The sequence below is a fragment of the Eulemur rufifrons genome, chromosome 3, assembly GCF_041146395.1.
Source record: "Eulemur rufifrons isolate Redbay chromosome 3, OSU_ERuf_1, whole genome shotgun sequence".
Taxonomy (NCBI): domain Eukaryota; kingdom Metazoa; phylum Chordata; class Mammalia; order Primates; family Lemuridae; genus Eulemur; species Eulemur rufifrons.
In genome coordinates this window covers 58,010,275-58,026,782 of record NC_090985.1, presented here as the reverse complement: position 1 = coordinate 58,026,782, position 16,508 = coordinate 58,010,275, and the positions used below count along the sequence as shown (strand labels likewise).

General features: G+C 36.6%; 1 protein-coding gene across 2 annotated transcripts in view; it reads right to left on the bottom strand.

Moving 5' to 3' along the window:
- Positions 1-16,508, bottom strand: part of UBR5 (ubiquitin protein ligase E3 component n-recognin 5) — a 130,192-nt gene that overhangs the window by 20,546 nt on the left and 93,138 nt on the right. For both annotated transcript variants that reach the window (XM_069465451.1, XM_069465452.1), the window contains exons 35-47: positions 12,952-13,075; positions 11,945-12,056; positions 11,269-11,400; positions 10,630-10,887; positions 9,779-10,047; positions 9,394-9,605; positions 5,760-5,990; positions 5,183-5,256; positions 3,764-3,936; positions 3,555-3,668; positions 2,395-2,615; positions 888-1,008; positions 698-796 (exon numbers count right to left, since the gene is read on the bottom strand). In XM_069465451.1, coding sequence (XP_069321552.1) covers positions 698-796; positions 888-1,008; positions 2,395-2,615; positions 3,555-3,668; positions 3,764-3,936; positions 5,183-5,256; positions 5,760-5,990; positions 9,394-9,605; positions 9,779-10,047; positions 10,630-10,887; positions 11,269-11,400; positions 11,945-12,056; positions 12,952-13,075 — 2,140 coding nt within the window. The remainder of the gene's footprint in view (positions 1-697; positions 797-887; positions 1,009-2,394; positions 2,616-3,554; positions 3,669-3,763; positions 3,937-5,182; positions 5,257-5,759; positions 5,991-9,393; positions 9,606-9,778; positions 10,048-10,629; positions 10,888-11,268; positions 11,401-11,944; positions 12,057-12,951; positions 13,076-16,508) is intronic.

The following is a 16,508-nucleotide window of genomic DNA, read 5'->3' as shown; positions in this document are numbered from 1 at the left end:
AGGTGAAAACAAAACAAACTTGTGTCCTAAATCTTGAGTTTGAATTGGGAGTATCAGTATAAATTCATGGTGGGGTTTTTTTTTTTCCTTAAAAGAAGGTGCATTTCCCAACTCTATCCACTAAAAAGGCCTAGATACTATGACCAACCCAGTAGCAATGTGCAACCCTAGAGCCCAGATTGTAATCTCAAAATACAATTTCTTACTAAAAGGAATGACTGATTTAAGGTCTGTGACAAGAAATGTGTAAGATGAAATGAGACATACCAGAAAGTAAGGAAGTTATCAAAGTTTATTGGGGTTGTGTTGAAAGAACTCAGGAGCCAAAATGGACTGAGGACTCTCACTAGCCAAAGAAGAGACAATGTGAGCCACAATATGAATAATCTCAATGGAGTGAAACACATCAAAAAAAATGTTTAAATCAATGTATGCATAATGATATGTTTAAAAAAAAAAAACTAAAATAAAAAGCTCATTGGTCATCTATAGAGGATGCCAGAGATCACCTTTTGGGGAACCAACTACCAGAGAAAACTACTACATTAAATTTGGTGATTATCATTTCCTTATTTTCTTTAAATTTTCAATTATAAATACATATCCTTGAGCAAGAGCTATTGTTATTCTTCATGTTTTAAAATTTATATAAACAGCATACTATATGTATAATATAAGAAAATTTAAATACCTTTACCTCTAGTGATAAATCTCTTGACTGCTGGTTTCTTAGTTTTTCCATTTCTCTACGGAATTTTGATTCTTTTACCTCAAAACCACCCAGTTCAGTTAGGATCTTAAAAAAAAAAAAAAATACGTTACAGAATTATTCCCTGAAATATGTTCCTATCATGCAGAACTGAATTTAAAGTGCACAAAATACATACCGATCCGGGTTCTGCTCCAACATCTTCCATGAATACCCTGCCGAACAGTTCTAAAGAAAGGCGCCAACGTCCTAGCAGCATATCATGGGAAATAACCATTCCCATAAAGCTACACTGTGGCCTGTAACAAGTTAAAAGGGAGGGGGAAAATAATTTAGCCCATTTTTAAAATTCATTGGTTTTTGGTAAATGATTATTTATTTGATCACTTAATATTCTGAAGTCTTAAGTTCTTCAGTCCACATCCCCTCTAATAGAGAGCTTTTCTATAGCTACTTGTTACTTGCAGAACTTCTTATTTTTACTCCCTTACTGATTCTGTCACCTACATATGGATAAACCTCCAGCCTACTTCCTAACCCTATCTTTCATTGTAGTTCCTCTCCTTAAAGTCCAATGTCCATCTCCATCTAGGTGATTCCCAGATCCTCCTCTAGTTCAAACTTTTTCAATGAACCAGAATGTAAAATATATCCATGTCAATTCAAACTCAACATGGCTAAAACTCAACGTGGCCACTTCACCACAGTGACATTTCATCCTGATTTTTCCAGTACTACCATCTCTTTTCCTATTGCACAGACTTGAAGCACATTTTAATTTTTGTTCCTCCTGTTCCTCCAGAGTGACCAAGTCTATCTTGAATTTCTCTTCTTTTTCTATGATTTCCTTTCCATACCCAAAGCCAGTATCCTACCTCAGCACCTTTCCCCTCACCAACTGGAACAAATAACAGCTTTATGACTGGTCTCCCTATGTCTAATTCTTCTCTCCAATCTGTTTCTACACATTCTAACTATTTCAGCTCAAGCCATATTGCCTCCAGGAAGCTTGGGCCACCCTGGTCCACAATTCTCCCTTCTGTTATATGGTTGTTAGATAACATGTATACAACAGTGTTTCATCTTGTTTCTGAAACTAGCTTAAATCCTAAACAAATAAACAAACAAACAAAAAATCTGATACCATGTAACCAAAAACCATAGAGGGTAAAGCAGAGACTCAACAAATCATTTAGTGATTACCCATGCTCAGTATGCTATACAGTATATACAAGCAAATTTTTATTGTGCAAGCAAAGAACCTAACTCTTGTAAGAGAAGTATGAACTTGGCAAACGAGCCCGAGTAAGTGTGAGCCACAAATCTAGGGAGTTCTACTCTAATTATTCACATTTTCCCCTTAATGGAGCTGCTGATAGTAAGTCTGTAATTGGCAATTTGACACAGATATATGCTTTAATTCAGAACTGAACTTTAGAAATACAAGGTTTAGAACTTCCTCAACAAAGTGGAAAGAATGCCCATTAATAACAAAATAATCAATAAACCCCAAAATTCAGAAAATTCAACTTTAATATTTAAATATATGATAAACTAAGAAATCAGACTACTATATATAAATAAACTAACAAAATTATAAAATTTCTAAATAAAAACTCTTAAAAGAATTATAGCCATAAAATAATGCAATAATAGAAAACTAGTTTCACTTAGTAAATAAATACCTGAAAGATGTAAGAGGTGGCCCTTCACTTTCAGTAAGTCCTATTTCTGCTAATAAACTACTTTTCAATTGTGCAGCAAGATCATGAGCAGATGGCCCTGGTTTTGAACTCTCAGCTTCTTCTGGCAGTGCATTCTGTTCTTCCCCTTCTTTTTTTTGCCGATTTTGCATGTTCATTACATTTTTCAGATTGGCAGCATAAGACATTTTAGTTGGTAGAACCTGTGAATTTTTACATTTAAAAGTTACACATTAAGGGAAAAATTTTACTTTCAACTTAGTAATACAGAAATCATATGCAAGTTAAGTAATTAATTTTTCCTTTCAGGAGCTTCAATGGTCCCTTATCTATCTGATTCCCCTGGCTGACCACCAATTCTGGTGCATTCACCACAGCAACTTCAGAGAAATTTTAAAGCTATCTTTGTATTATCTGTGATACCTAAGTCTCTCATATATTTTCAGTATTTTCAGCATCTCCTTTACCACTTAAAATAATTTTTAAAAATTATCTTCAACTACATTTCTTCTACACTTATTTTTTTTTAATGTTTTAACTACTTTTTCAGTGGCAAAACAGGGTATTTTAGGCTCCCAAATCAGATGTGTATCTGAAAACTAGATCTGCAACTTAACCAGCTGTGTGATGATAAACATTCCTACATGAATTTTACTTCAAGCCTCAATTTCTTATCCAGGAAATCAGGTAAATAATGCTTTTTACCTGACATGGTTATAAAGATTTAGACAGTGCTCAGGAGACAGAATTAGTCAATATTTATTAGGTATCAGTACTAATGCTACTTATTTATTTACATTCTTGATTCAAATTAATTCAGCAAGTAAAAGATAAGTTATAAGCCAAGACTGTATATGCTCACATAAAATATACAGAAATTTAAATTTTCAGCAGCATATAACAATCAACTCTGTGAAACAGACAAAGCACGTAATGAAGCTGCTATTTTATTGATAAAGTGACCTGTCGAAGCAAGTTAATGACAGTGTTAGAATTCCTTCTATTATATCATAAGGCAGGGATTTCTGACACTGCTATTATTTTGGGAAATATATTCTGAATTAATGCATTTCTAATGATCTGTATGCTGGGACAAGTGCTCATTAACAAATATTATATTGCAAAGACTTTTACTATCTTACCTCAAGGCAGTTTCTATCCACCGTAACCTCCATTAAGCATTTCCCACTACTGGCAGATGAAGAATAAAGACCCTGACTTGGACGGCCAAAAAGATCTTCCTTTCTAGCATTTGGCTGGAATTTTAACAGAAATATTCTAGTTACAATGAACAGTTAAAAGAAAATAAGGTCAATTAGAAAGAAACCTTAGACTAGTTTGTTTAATTCACCTGCAACAGATGTGGCTGATCAGCCAAGGGTATGGCTTCAGCCAGAGGCACTTCAAATGGATTTGGGGGTATACACCCAAGGAATGTCATGGAGTCTGAACGTCGGAAAAATGGATGGTTTTGGCCAGCTTCTGCAGGAAGGGAGTCATCATCTTTATCATTCAAAGTAGCACCTAAGCATAAAAAAAAATAAAAATTTTTAAAATTATTTAATTATCAGATTAGGGTAATAGAATATGTAATCTGCTCAATCCAAAATTCCTAATACCACTTTATAAAATTTTAATGCCACTCAAAATAAAAGCTAAGTCAAAATTTTCGATATTTTTATAAGTAATTCAAAATATAATAGTTTAATATGGTAACAATGTTAAATTTTATGTTATATGCAGATTTTAGGTTACATGTTATTTTACAACAATAAAAGTGCAAAATAAAAATCAGCAGTAACAAATATCGTGCCATTCTGAGACAGAAGTTTCCCATATTCTCCTCTCTCTCTCTCAAATCTGATTCAAACCAGAATATAGCTAGATTCCTGAAGCCTATTCAGAACCCAATTCACTGATGACTCCAAAAGTAGATAATCAAGAGCTGAAATCTGAGCATTCTGCTTACTTGTCAGTTCTGCTTTCTCTATAGTAAGAGGATCAGAGAGCAGTCTCTAGGCAACTCATGCACCCCAATAGTAAATCAGCACACTATTCCCAACTCTCCTTAAGAGTAAAACTTTAGCAGCGCTTAATGTGCTGTAGAAATAGTAGGGAGCTCTGGCTGAGTTCTCAAAAAATTGCAGTTAGGTGTCTTTCCGTCGGCTGAATAAAACTACTAGCTGATAATAAGAAATAGGAAAGGGGAATATTTAGCCCCACTTTAAAACCAAATTAAAATAATAATTGAAAACTACAAATAAACTGCAGAAGACCCCAAAATTTTGTTCTATTAAAACTTTTGGAGAAAATTCTGGAGTTTGGAATATTTTTTCTTTTCCATACATTAATTGTTAAGAGTTTTGGAAATTAAAGTTGGTATTTCTCATTTTCTTGACTAAATCTATTTTGCATCAATATTAACATAAGTTTTGCTAAGATTTTATTTAAATGTAATACCTACACACTTTATTTAAGAGTAAAGGTAAACATAAAACTAAGAGAAATACAAAGAAGAGCTAGAGAAGATAAAGTAGGAGAAAATATTGGCTGTTGAAAAGTTCATAAATTTCTTTACTTCATCCTTAGTTATGAAACGTGTAATACAAGAATGTGTAAGGAAAAATGGACAGAAAAGTAAGAAATGGGACATAGAGAAGAAAAGAGAAATTCCCACCCAGACAGAAAATAATGAAGTTAAAAAGCTTGAAGGGGAAATACTGAGGCAGCCATTTCTTGAAGTAGATTAGCAGATTTTCTGTGCACTAACTTTGATTGGTGTCATCATCATTTTCATGTTCTGAATCTTCATTATCAATACCCAGTTCCAAGAGTTCTCGCGTCCTTTAAAAAGACAAGTGAGTCATTTTACACGAAGTATTTGTGTAATGTGAACAGAAGCAAAGGTCAGGGGAAATTTAAGCAAAAAGCACCGAAAAGTTCACTAAAATATCTAACCAATTTCAAATACTGCGATATAGGTTTAGACTCTTCTAGGAAATGGTACATTGATAACGCTAATGTACTACAATTACAAAGTGGGCTCCATAGAAGCAAAAGGCTAATCACTGAGCACATAGTGCCTACACAAACTCTACTAGAAAACATGATAAATAATCAGGCCAAACTATCTCAAGCATGAAGTTTTACTGGATTCTGAGGTTTCCCATTTTAAGTGAGGAGTACTAACAGAGAAGAAGGATAGACTCAAGCTCACTGTCCCACATAAAATGCTGTTGCACTATTTCTCTTCTGCAATGCTTCTTACTCCAAAATCTGACAATGTACTAATGGAGACCACACCAAGCAAGCATTTCTTAAACCAACCTCATGGCAAGTATGGCTACCTTTTGCGTTCCAGCTGAGGTGTGTCCAATGTTGTCTGCTGATTCATTGCTTTAATCCAATATATAAGGGCTTGAAAAACATATGCCACATGCTTCAATGAGCAAACATCCAAAACTGGAAGAACATCAGAATGCTCATCATTATGAGACCGCATTAAAGAGAGAGCATAATTTAGGAAGTCTCCTCGAGCAGACATCATTCCTTGACGGGCGCTAAGCAACGTGGCACGTCTATATAGGAGCAAAAAGAAATGAAAATATACATAAGAACACACATGTGAAATTTACCACTATCATAAATATGCAAAATTAGAGGCCAGGTGCGGTGGCTCATGCCTACAATCCTAGCACTCTGGGAGGCTGAGGCGGGTGGATCACTCAAGGTCAGGAGTTCGAGACCAGCCTGAGCAACAGTGAGACTCCGTCTCTACTAAAAAAAATAGGAAGAAATTAGCCGGACAACTAAAAATATATAGAAAAAATTAGCCAGGCATAGTGGTGCGTGCCTGTAGTCCCAGCTACTGAGGAGGCTGAGGCAGGAAGGATCACTTGAGCCCAGGAGTTTGAGGTTGCTGTGAGCTAGGCTGATGCCATGGCACTCTAGCCTGGGCAACAGAGTGAGACTCTGTCTCAAAAATAGTAATAATAAATAAATATGCAAAATTAGAAACTAAGAATATTCATAAGTAAAAAGTCATTAAACTTGTGACTCTGCTTTAGAAATACAACCATTGTGTATGATTTAGAGTCCTATACTTTTGTATAGAAAAAGCAGTCCAGTATCCTTTGAAATGGCAGAAGGAACTCCTTCCCCAGACTCTCAAACTTCAGGGTTTATCAAAATCACCTGGAGGGCTTATTAAAACAGATAGCTGGCCCCACCTCTAGGGTAAGGCCCCCAAATTGCATTTCTAAACAGCTCCCAGGTGAAGTTGATGCTACTAGTCTAAGGACCACACTTTGAAAACCACTGCTTTAAAATGACACCAAAAGCACAGCCACAAAATAAAACATTATAGATAAACTTTATAAAAATTAAAAACTTTCGTTCTTCATAGGACACCATCAAGAAAGTGAAAAGGTATCCCAGAAAATGAGACAAAGTCTTTGCAAATCATATATTTGATAAAGGATTTGTGTCAAGAATAAAGAACTCATACAATTCAATTTAAAAAAAGACAAGCCAATTAAAAAATGGGCAAAGGATCTAAATAGACACTTCTCCAAAGAAGATCTAGAAGTGGCCAATTAGCACATGAAAAGATGATCAACATCATTAGCCATTAGAGAAATGCAAATCAAAACCACATGGTGGCTCGTGCCTATAATCTAGCATTTTAGGAGGCAGGAGGATTGGGAGGATCACTTGAGGCCAGGAATTTAAAACCAGTGTGGGCAACATAGCAAGACCTCCAGACCCTATCTCTACAGAAATATTTTTTTAAAAATTAGGCAGAGTGGCACATGCCCACCTGTAGTCCTAGCTACTTGGGAGGCTGAGGTGTGAGGACTGCTTGAGCCTGGGAGTTTGAGGCTACAGTGAGCGATGACTGCCCTACTGCACTCCAGCCCGGGCAACAGAGCCAGACCTCATCATTGAGGGGGAGGAAAAAAAAAAAAAAAAACCACAATAAGATACTACATCACACCCACTATGATGGTTATAAATAAAAAGACAGGTAACATCTCAAGTGTCAGTGAAGATGTAGAGAAATTAAAATTCTCATACACTACTATTGGAAATGTTTTCCTCTTTAGAGAACAGTCTGGCAGGTTCCTCAAAAAGTTAAGTACAGAGAGTTACCACATGACCCAGCAATTCCACAACCAGGTACATTCCCAAGAGAACTGAAAATACATGTACCCACACAAACTTATATATAAATGAAATGTTCATCGCAGCATTATGCCCAATAGTGGAAAGTGGAAAAAACCCAAATGTCCATCAACGGATTAATGAACACAACATATGATAGATATATCCATACAATGAAATATTATTAGAACATAAAAAGGAATGAAATATCAAAACAAGCAGAACATAGACTAGCCTTAAAACCATTATGCCAGGTGAAAGAAGCCTATTATAAAAAGCCACATACTGATTCCATTTATATGAAATATCCACAATCAACAAAGACGGAAAATAGACTAACAGTTGCCTACATAGGGGAGGGAGGAAAAAAATGGAGAATGATTAGCTAATAGATGTGAGGTTTCTTGTAGGAATGATGAAAATTGTCCAAAATTGATTGTGACAGCAGTTAAACAGCTCTGAAGAACTACGGAATTGTACACTTTAAGTGGGCAAATTATATAACATGTGACTTATATCTAAATAAAGCTGAGAGAAAGAGAGGGAAGGAACACTGCCACCAATCAAGATCCATTATCAGAACTCTGTGTTCTTTGAGGTAATGACTACAGCCTAATGAAGACAAGGCTTTTGTCTCTTTGTGGAGCAGGCTTCCTAGGACAGGAAAGTTGCTGCCTCCCAAATCTTTATCTCTAGCCTAGATCTCTGCCAAGCACTCAACTTTGCATATTTGACATTTCCACCAAATTTTTCCACAGTTCTCCCATGCAAGTGTTTCCATTCCACTCCTCTAGAGTTTTCTCTTAATTTTTCTACTAGTTATTTACAATCAGAGTCTAAATACAAATTCTTCCTTCTGCTCTGCCTTTTAACACGGACTTAAATTCTATTTATATGATTTAAATAATTCTCTCCTCTCTTTCTTGGCCCTACTTTAGTAATTATTACTGTGTAGATTTCAGCTGTAGTCTTCTTGTTACATTTTTAAGTAGTCTCCTAGACCCTGTCTTTCCCTACTTTATGATCTGCCCAAAATAACAAGGTCATTTATCCTGAGCCAGAGCTAGAATCAAATCCTAGGGCTTTGACTTTAGGTACAAGGAACTTTCACTATGTGGCACTGTTGTTGCAATAATTTTCGATGTTTGGGCTAATTCCTAGTCCTAAAAAGGTCATTTTATAATTGAATAGAAAGAACATAATAAATACTTAGATGTATATTTTAATTATGGTTCAAAAGACTAGAGGAGGTAGAAGAAAAGAAATGTGAGTTGAGAAACCAAAGAGCAGCTTTGGTAATTAAACATACTTTCCCCTTCACAAGTACAAAGTACATTCATAATCAATTATATTCAAAAATAAGTCTTAATATAAATATATGCCTTTCAAAGGGGAGGTGGGGAGGCCTGGGGGATAATGAGACAAGGATATGCACCAACAACTTCAAAAGTGAAAAGCCTTTAGTATCAGATTCCTATGGTATGAATGGACTTTTTTAAAAAATAGCTTTGATTGTAACTGACTTACTCTGCCTCAACTGTACAACAATTTAGGAAGTAAAGGAAGGGATTTATTTCTTCCTTCACAGTAAGATGAGGTCATATATAATAGCAATCAAAAAGCTCTAGCCTTCTGGATAAAAAGGCTCCATCTAAACACTCAAATACAGATGCTCCTGGACTTATCATGGGATTATGGCCCGAAAAACTCAAATCTTAAGTCAAAAATGTATTCAATACCCTGATAAATCCATCATAAAATCAAAAAATTGAACCATCCTAAGCCAAGGACTATCTGTATATATGAAGGATTTCATACCGTCTGCCTTCAAGGGTTCGTAAGCTAGCCTCTTCCCTTGCAGTCATCCTCTCTCTTCTCGCTGAATTCTGAGAAGCATGAAGAGGATGATTGGGATGTCCTGGATCACCAGCAGATGCTAATGCAGAACCATAACGTAATTGAGCTTCAGTAGAATCCATAATACTGACCATCCAGTTCCAAGTGGGAATAAGCTTTTCTTCTACATAGTTCTATGAAGACCAAACTAAAATAGTTAAAACTATCCAAATAGAGCTAAATTCAGTATAGTAGTAGCATGTCAACATTTGAATATTTGTAACATTAATTCCCATTATACAAGAACGCTCATAACTGGCAGCCAAAGAAACATATTAGAATGAGTAACTGTTCCATGATTTCATACCTGTAAATTTACTGCATCTTGGTAGGTCAATTTCACAGCTGCAGGAATCTGAGAGTATACTAGGTGATTATACTTAGGAATAAGGCCCATCAAGTCCGAGATTTGTCTAATGACAATGCTGTAAGCCCTGGCTAAACTGCTTGCAGATGTTAAGTAGCTGCTGGCATTGCTAGCTTCCAAAGCAGCTGCTGCAGCTGCAGCACTTGTACTGATGGTACCACTCCGGCGTAAGTTGGAAGGATCAATATAAATCAAACCCGCTGAACTTGCTGTAAGGAAAAAAGACAACCACAATGAACTAATGTCAGTTGCTAATAATGTTTCTCTGACACTGTATGTACTTTGTAAATCTAAATGGTCAACTGCTAATACGTGGTAACTGAACAGAAAACTTTTCCCAAACTGCACTAATTTGGGGAGGATAGTGTTCAGGTGGGCAAGAATTGACATAATGTTCTCAACCAGGGCAATCTTGTCTCCTCCATCCCCTGCCCCACCAAAATGGGACATTTCACAATGTCTGCAGACATGTTTGGTTATCTCAACTTGAGGGAGCGAAGGGGAGGGAAAGGGGAAAGACAGGGGTAAAATGACATCTACTGAGTATAAGCCAAGGATGCTGTTTAACATCTCACAATGCACAAGACGGCCCTCAACAATTATCCAGCCAAAAGTAGCAATAATGTAAAGACTGAGAAACCATGCTATAATCACATGTACATAATTTTTATATTTAAAACTCAACAAAGCAATGAGGAACTATCATAAAACTAAATTGTTCTAAAGATAGACATGCATAATTTTTAAAGACTACTTAAATATTCTGAGGAATACCAAGTTTTCAGACTTGCCTGCTGGTGTGGATGTACTAGAAGGGGCTGTGCTGGATGCTCGCTGATGCTGGGTGTTGCGGACGGCCCACTGCATGGAACGGGGAGCTTGGGCAGCACCATTGGCGTGGGAGCTATTCGTGGTTCTTTCCAATGGTTCATCAAGCATAAAGGTCTCCTGTTCTATGTCGTCACTCTGACTACTGCTACTATCAGAATCACTTGAGTCATTTGATTGAGAATCATCTTCAGAAAAGAAAGCTGGAACACTGCTCGCTCCTAAATTTTTTATTTTTAAAACCAAAACCATTGTGAATTTGTTAATAATTAAAATACAACCCCTCATTCAGGAAAATATACATAATAAACAGAATGCCAGGATGTAAAATAGTCTACAAAAGCCACCACTAGAACAGTTAATTAGAAAATAATTCTTTCAAATAAACTTTAAAATTAATTCATTATTTAAAAACCAGAAAAGGGGGTAGGGGGTGATTAAAATAATACCTTCTTCTATAAACATCTACAGAAAAAAACAATGAAGTTATAAAAAGGCTTAGCTAACCTTGTGCATATTATACTTACTAACCGATTCATGCTCAACACATACGTAGCCTTAGCATAAACAAGAAAGTTGCTGAGATAAGTAAGGCAACATACCCGCTTCTGAGCCAGCAGTTGCTGCAGTGACAACACTTCTGCGCCCACTAGCATTATCTTGGTTGCTATGGTTACTTTCACTGTCACTTTCCGTTTCAGCTGCTGCTAACAAGTCCAGCTCCATGTCACTCCCTAGAAAATAAGTTTAAATAACAGTAAGGAAAAAAAAAGTACAAATTCACTATGGTTCAAAACAGGGTCTGATAAGCCAGAATATCATTAAGGGCGTGAATTAAAAAGGCATGGTGGGGGGGGCAGTTCTACTACAGCAAGAATAAGTGACTACTCAACATTAGAAGAATGGCTAGGTGAATTACAGTAGTTAGTAGACTATTACACAGTAATTCGACAGTACAGTGCAGGGGATGACTGAAAGTAAAACAGTTAGCATATGGGTGATATGTTCTCTAACTTCCAAATGTTTCATAATGTGGTTATGATGCTTTTAGTTTTTAAAAGTCCCTTAAGAAAGCGACTTAAGCCAAAAGGTAAAGAAGATAAATTATTTTACATATGTATATAGCTCCTAAAATTTGGAACACATGCTACAGAATTGGCAGAAAATAAGCTGATCATTTCATTATACGTCACATGGGGCTTTTCTCTGCATTTAATACCACCCTTTAAAGGTACTTGATTTACTCATACTGAATAATCTCTCAAATAACCTGCATACCGTCCTCATCATGCTCATCATGTTGTCCTTCTGCCTCAGCATTTTCTTCCCCATGTTCTTCCTGTTCATCATGATGATCCTCTTCTCCAGCCACACCCTCCACCACCTCAACCTAAATCCAGATGCTTATTTTTAGACAAAGTTCATAATAAACCATCTCTACCAGTGTGTTCTTCCACAGCAACTAGTAAATTAAAATACAAAGATCCCTAACTACAGGGAATTTTGTAAATTATACACCAAACAGTTTTGAAAAACTTCATCTGCTACTGACAATTTGTTATAAAACATTGTATCAACATATCCCAAAATTTATGATTATTCTCCATATTTGGGACTCTTTATATACTTTGGCCATTATAAAACTTACCTACTAAATATGTAGTATCCTCTCTTTCAAATATACTGTGCGAAACTACTAATTTTTTTAATAGTAAAAATATCTTTACTCTTAACCCTTAGGTAAAAACAAATTTATGTGTTCAATTTCCCAATATCCAATAAATCAAAAATTATTAAAATCATTTTAATATGTATAACCACAAATGAGAACATAAAAAAAGTTTATATGGCTGAATGGAAATACATATAGTCTTAAACTACCATTAAAATAATTTCTAGGTCAGGTGCAGTGGCTTATGCCTATAATCTCAACACTCTGGGAGGCTGAGGCAGGAGGATCACTTGAGCTCAGGAGTTTGAGACCAGCCTGAGCAAGAGGAAGACCCCATCTCTACTAAAAATAGAAAAATTAGCTGGGTGTCCTGGCACATGCCTGTTAGTCCCAACTACTCGGGAGGCTGAGGTAGGAGGATTACTTCAGCCCAGCAGTTTGAGGTTGCAGTAAGCTACAATAACACCACTGCAGTCTATCCAGTGTGACAGAGTAAGACTCTGTCTCAAAAACAATAATAATACTAATTATTATTATTATTTCTAGTGACTACTCTCCTTTTCCCACAAAATAAAAGCTTTTCATCTACCACAATTAAAACAATTAAAACCACCTCTTCCACATCTGCTGAAACAATGTCATCCTGTTCTTCATCTCTGCCCCGAACAGGCTGTGACTGGCTTATGCGCCGCTGCTGTGGATTCCGGATGATGTAGGATGACTGAGACTGACTGGAGCTGTAAGGAATCAGGAGGTTATGAGTATACTGCTACCACATCTCATATATGCAGCACATAATTTTATGCTTCTCAGCTATAAGCATTTAGCTCATTTACTATATGTGAGACACCTGCTAGGATACAATTTTAAATCGGACCTTAGAATTCTTGGAAATCAACAATAATTAATCTATAGTACAACAGCAAATATAAATCTCAGAATTTGCTTTTACTTTTCAGTAAATGAGTCATTTCAAATCTGTGTTGACGCACATATTTGTATGAGGCCTTCCCAATGAAAAGTTCTTTAGGGGAAGATTTTTCCTTTTCCACCAGCAGTTCTCAACTTCCAAAGGCTCTGACAGAACCATTCATCCATTAACAGAAAGTGTGCTATTAAAGTGATCTGTTCCTTAAGAGACCGGACACAATTTCTACTTTGCATGAGCTTATTAACCACTGACTTGCTGATGTATGTGGGGAATATCAGTTGAAAAGCGTGACTTTAAAATAAAAGCATAATCAAAGGTGAGGTGGCAAAAGTTTCACTTTCCTAAAAACCTGACTTGGAAACAACCAAGAAAAGGCAAATGACTCAATTATAAAAGGAAAGAGAGAACCAGAGAATACAGCTATAAATGCAGGCCAGAGATCAAAAGATGATTGTTAAATAATCCTGTGACCTATTATCCTTTATTTACAGATTAAGAAATAGGAGCTAAAAGAGACTGAAGTTAAACAAGACCGTTAAGTGATTGTAGTTAGGTTCTTCCTCACCTCAGCTGCTCTGAGAAATAAGAATCAAACCAATTACACACACAGGTCAACTGAGACACTGCCTTCAATGTTTAACACTAAAACTTAAAGTAACTGATAAGAGAGAGATCATGAGTCACAAAGGAGTGGAAGAGGCTAAAAGAAAATCTATAAAGATGAAAAGGATATTTCCAACCACCAAACAGAATTCAATGTTAAAACATAAAAGTCAATACTGTATGACTAGGAACTATCTCTTTAAAAAAAAAAAAAAAATCCTGGAACAAACATCCACAAAAACTACAGTCCCCTCAAAGAAGTTACCCCTTTAAGAAGTTACCCACTTAGTATGATACTGCCAATACACAAAACACATTACAGGTTGAGTATCCCTGATCCAAGTGTTTGGATCTCAGATTTTTCTGGATTTTGGAATATTTGCATTATTTTTTTTTTTTTTTTTTGAGACAGAGTCTCACTCTGTTGCCCAGGCTAGAGTGAGTGCCGTGGCGTCAGCCTAGCTCACAGCAACCTCAAACTCCTGGGCTCAAGCGATCCTCCTGCCTCAGCCTCCCGAGTAGCTGGGACTACAGGCATGCACCACCATGCCCGGCTAATTTTTTCTATATATATTTTTAGCCGTCCATATAATTTCTTTCTATTTTTAGTAGAGGTGGGGTCTCACTCTTGCTCAGGCTGGTCTCGAACTCCTGAGCTCAAACAATCCGCCCACCTCGGCCTCCCAGAGTGCTAGGATTACAGGCGTGAGCCACCGCGCCCGGCCAATATTTGCATTATATAAAATTACCAGTTGAGGATTCCCCAATCCAAAAATCCAAAATGTTCCAATGAGCATTTCCTTTGAGTGTCATGTTGGTGCTCAAAAAGTTTCAGATTCTGAAGCATTTCAGATTTTGGATTTTCAAATTAGGGATACTCAACCTACATAACTCCCCAATTTGAAATGAAACTTCTTCAACTTTTCTCCGCCCAGATTTGCTGACACAATGAAGGACCACAGTCCTGAAACCTACTCTGAAAGGCACAGTTAAAACTCTTCTAAATTTTGGGGACTCCTATTCCTAGCAATAGGGCAGACGAATCGTGCAGAGAATTTCCTCTTGGTATGAAATACCTACATATGCTAGATAAAATTTAAAAAATAAAATAAAAAGAAGCAGCAGTCATACTTTGTAAGTTTGGAGAGGAATAGTGCTATCATTTTCCCCAAAGGCATCTGCTGGTATCTCTTGGGCTGGAAGGGTTTCAAGGAGCAATGGATTTCCTAGGTTGGAGTCTAAGTTAGATAGGAAGTCATCATAGCAATCTCCTCTTCTGTCTCCCTCATATATGTAAAGCCAAACATAAATCTTGAAAGGGCAACACATTAAGGAGTGAAATAGAAGAAAAATCACTCTCAGGAGACTTACCTATCTCAGCCATGGTTGGATGGGGTAAGGAAAAAGGTATCTTCAGAGAACTTCTAACTACAAGCCTTCACTCCAGACAGTTCAGGACTACAACTTGCACTATGAGGTAGGGTGGGCTTCAGTGTTGGTTAACCCAGTGGCTCAACACTATCATCAAGCACCAAGCAGCAGTTTCTTTCTCTACTCTGCCATCTACTATTCGAGAGTATAGGAAAAAAGGGATTGTCTGTCTAGACTGGAGTTCCATCTCTAAAAATTAAATATCTGTGTAACATCAGACAACTTACCTGACCTCTCTAATCCTTTGTTTCCTCATTTTGAAAATCAGGATGGGCTGGGTGTGGTGGCTCATGCCTGTAATCCTAGCACTCTGGGAGGTCAAGGCAGGAGAATTGCTTGAGCCCAAGAGTTTGAGGTTGCTGTGAACTAGGCTGACGCCACAGCACTCTAGCCCAGGTGACAGAGCAAGACTCTGTCTCAAAAAAAAAAAAAAAAATCAGGATGATAGGATGATAGTGGTTATCTATGAGTTATTGGGAAGATGAAAACTGGTAATGCATCTACAATGCTTAGGAAAGCTCCTAGTATACACTGAAACTTCAGTAACTATTAGTTATTGTTATATGAGAGGCATGGAGATAGAGTAGAAAGAGATTAATTAATAAGGACGTAAGAGTTTTGAAGAGGTGAAGGGAAGCACCAGAAACAGGAAAAAAAAAAAAAAAGGCAAAAATACTACCTGAATAACTTTACACTCAATGGGATTAAGTGTACACCATCCCCGTTCAACACAAGGGAAATTCCAAAGACTGGTCAATAAGTCTGTGCTTTTTAAGACATACTTTAAACACTGGTAAAAATAGATCCTTATGGGAAAGAATGATTATATTATAATAAAAGACTTCTATGTTATATCAACAGCTGTAGAAACATTTAGCACTATTTCTTGATTATCAGATGAGATCTCCTTCTGGGAAGAGTTAAGAAGTTGGCCCAAGAATCAAGCAAGGGGAATGGAGTAAAAAGAGGAGAGCTTAAGAGTGTTTAATAATGAGACTAAGAAGCAGGACAAGATGACACAAAATCTTGAAACTTAGTAGGAATAGGCTCATTGGGAGTGTTTATAAAGGAGATGATCCCAAACTCTGTTCAACAGGTAACAATTTTTATGTTCTGGAACCAAGACAAGGGAAGGGTACTAAGAATTCACAAGGTAATACCACTTCAGTAATTAAGTTTCTCACAGGGTCAGGATCAAGAATATC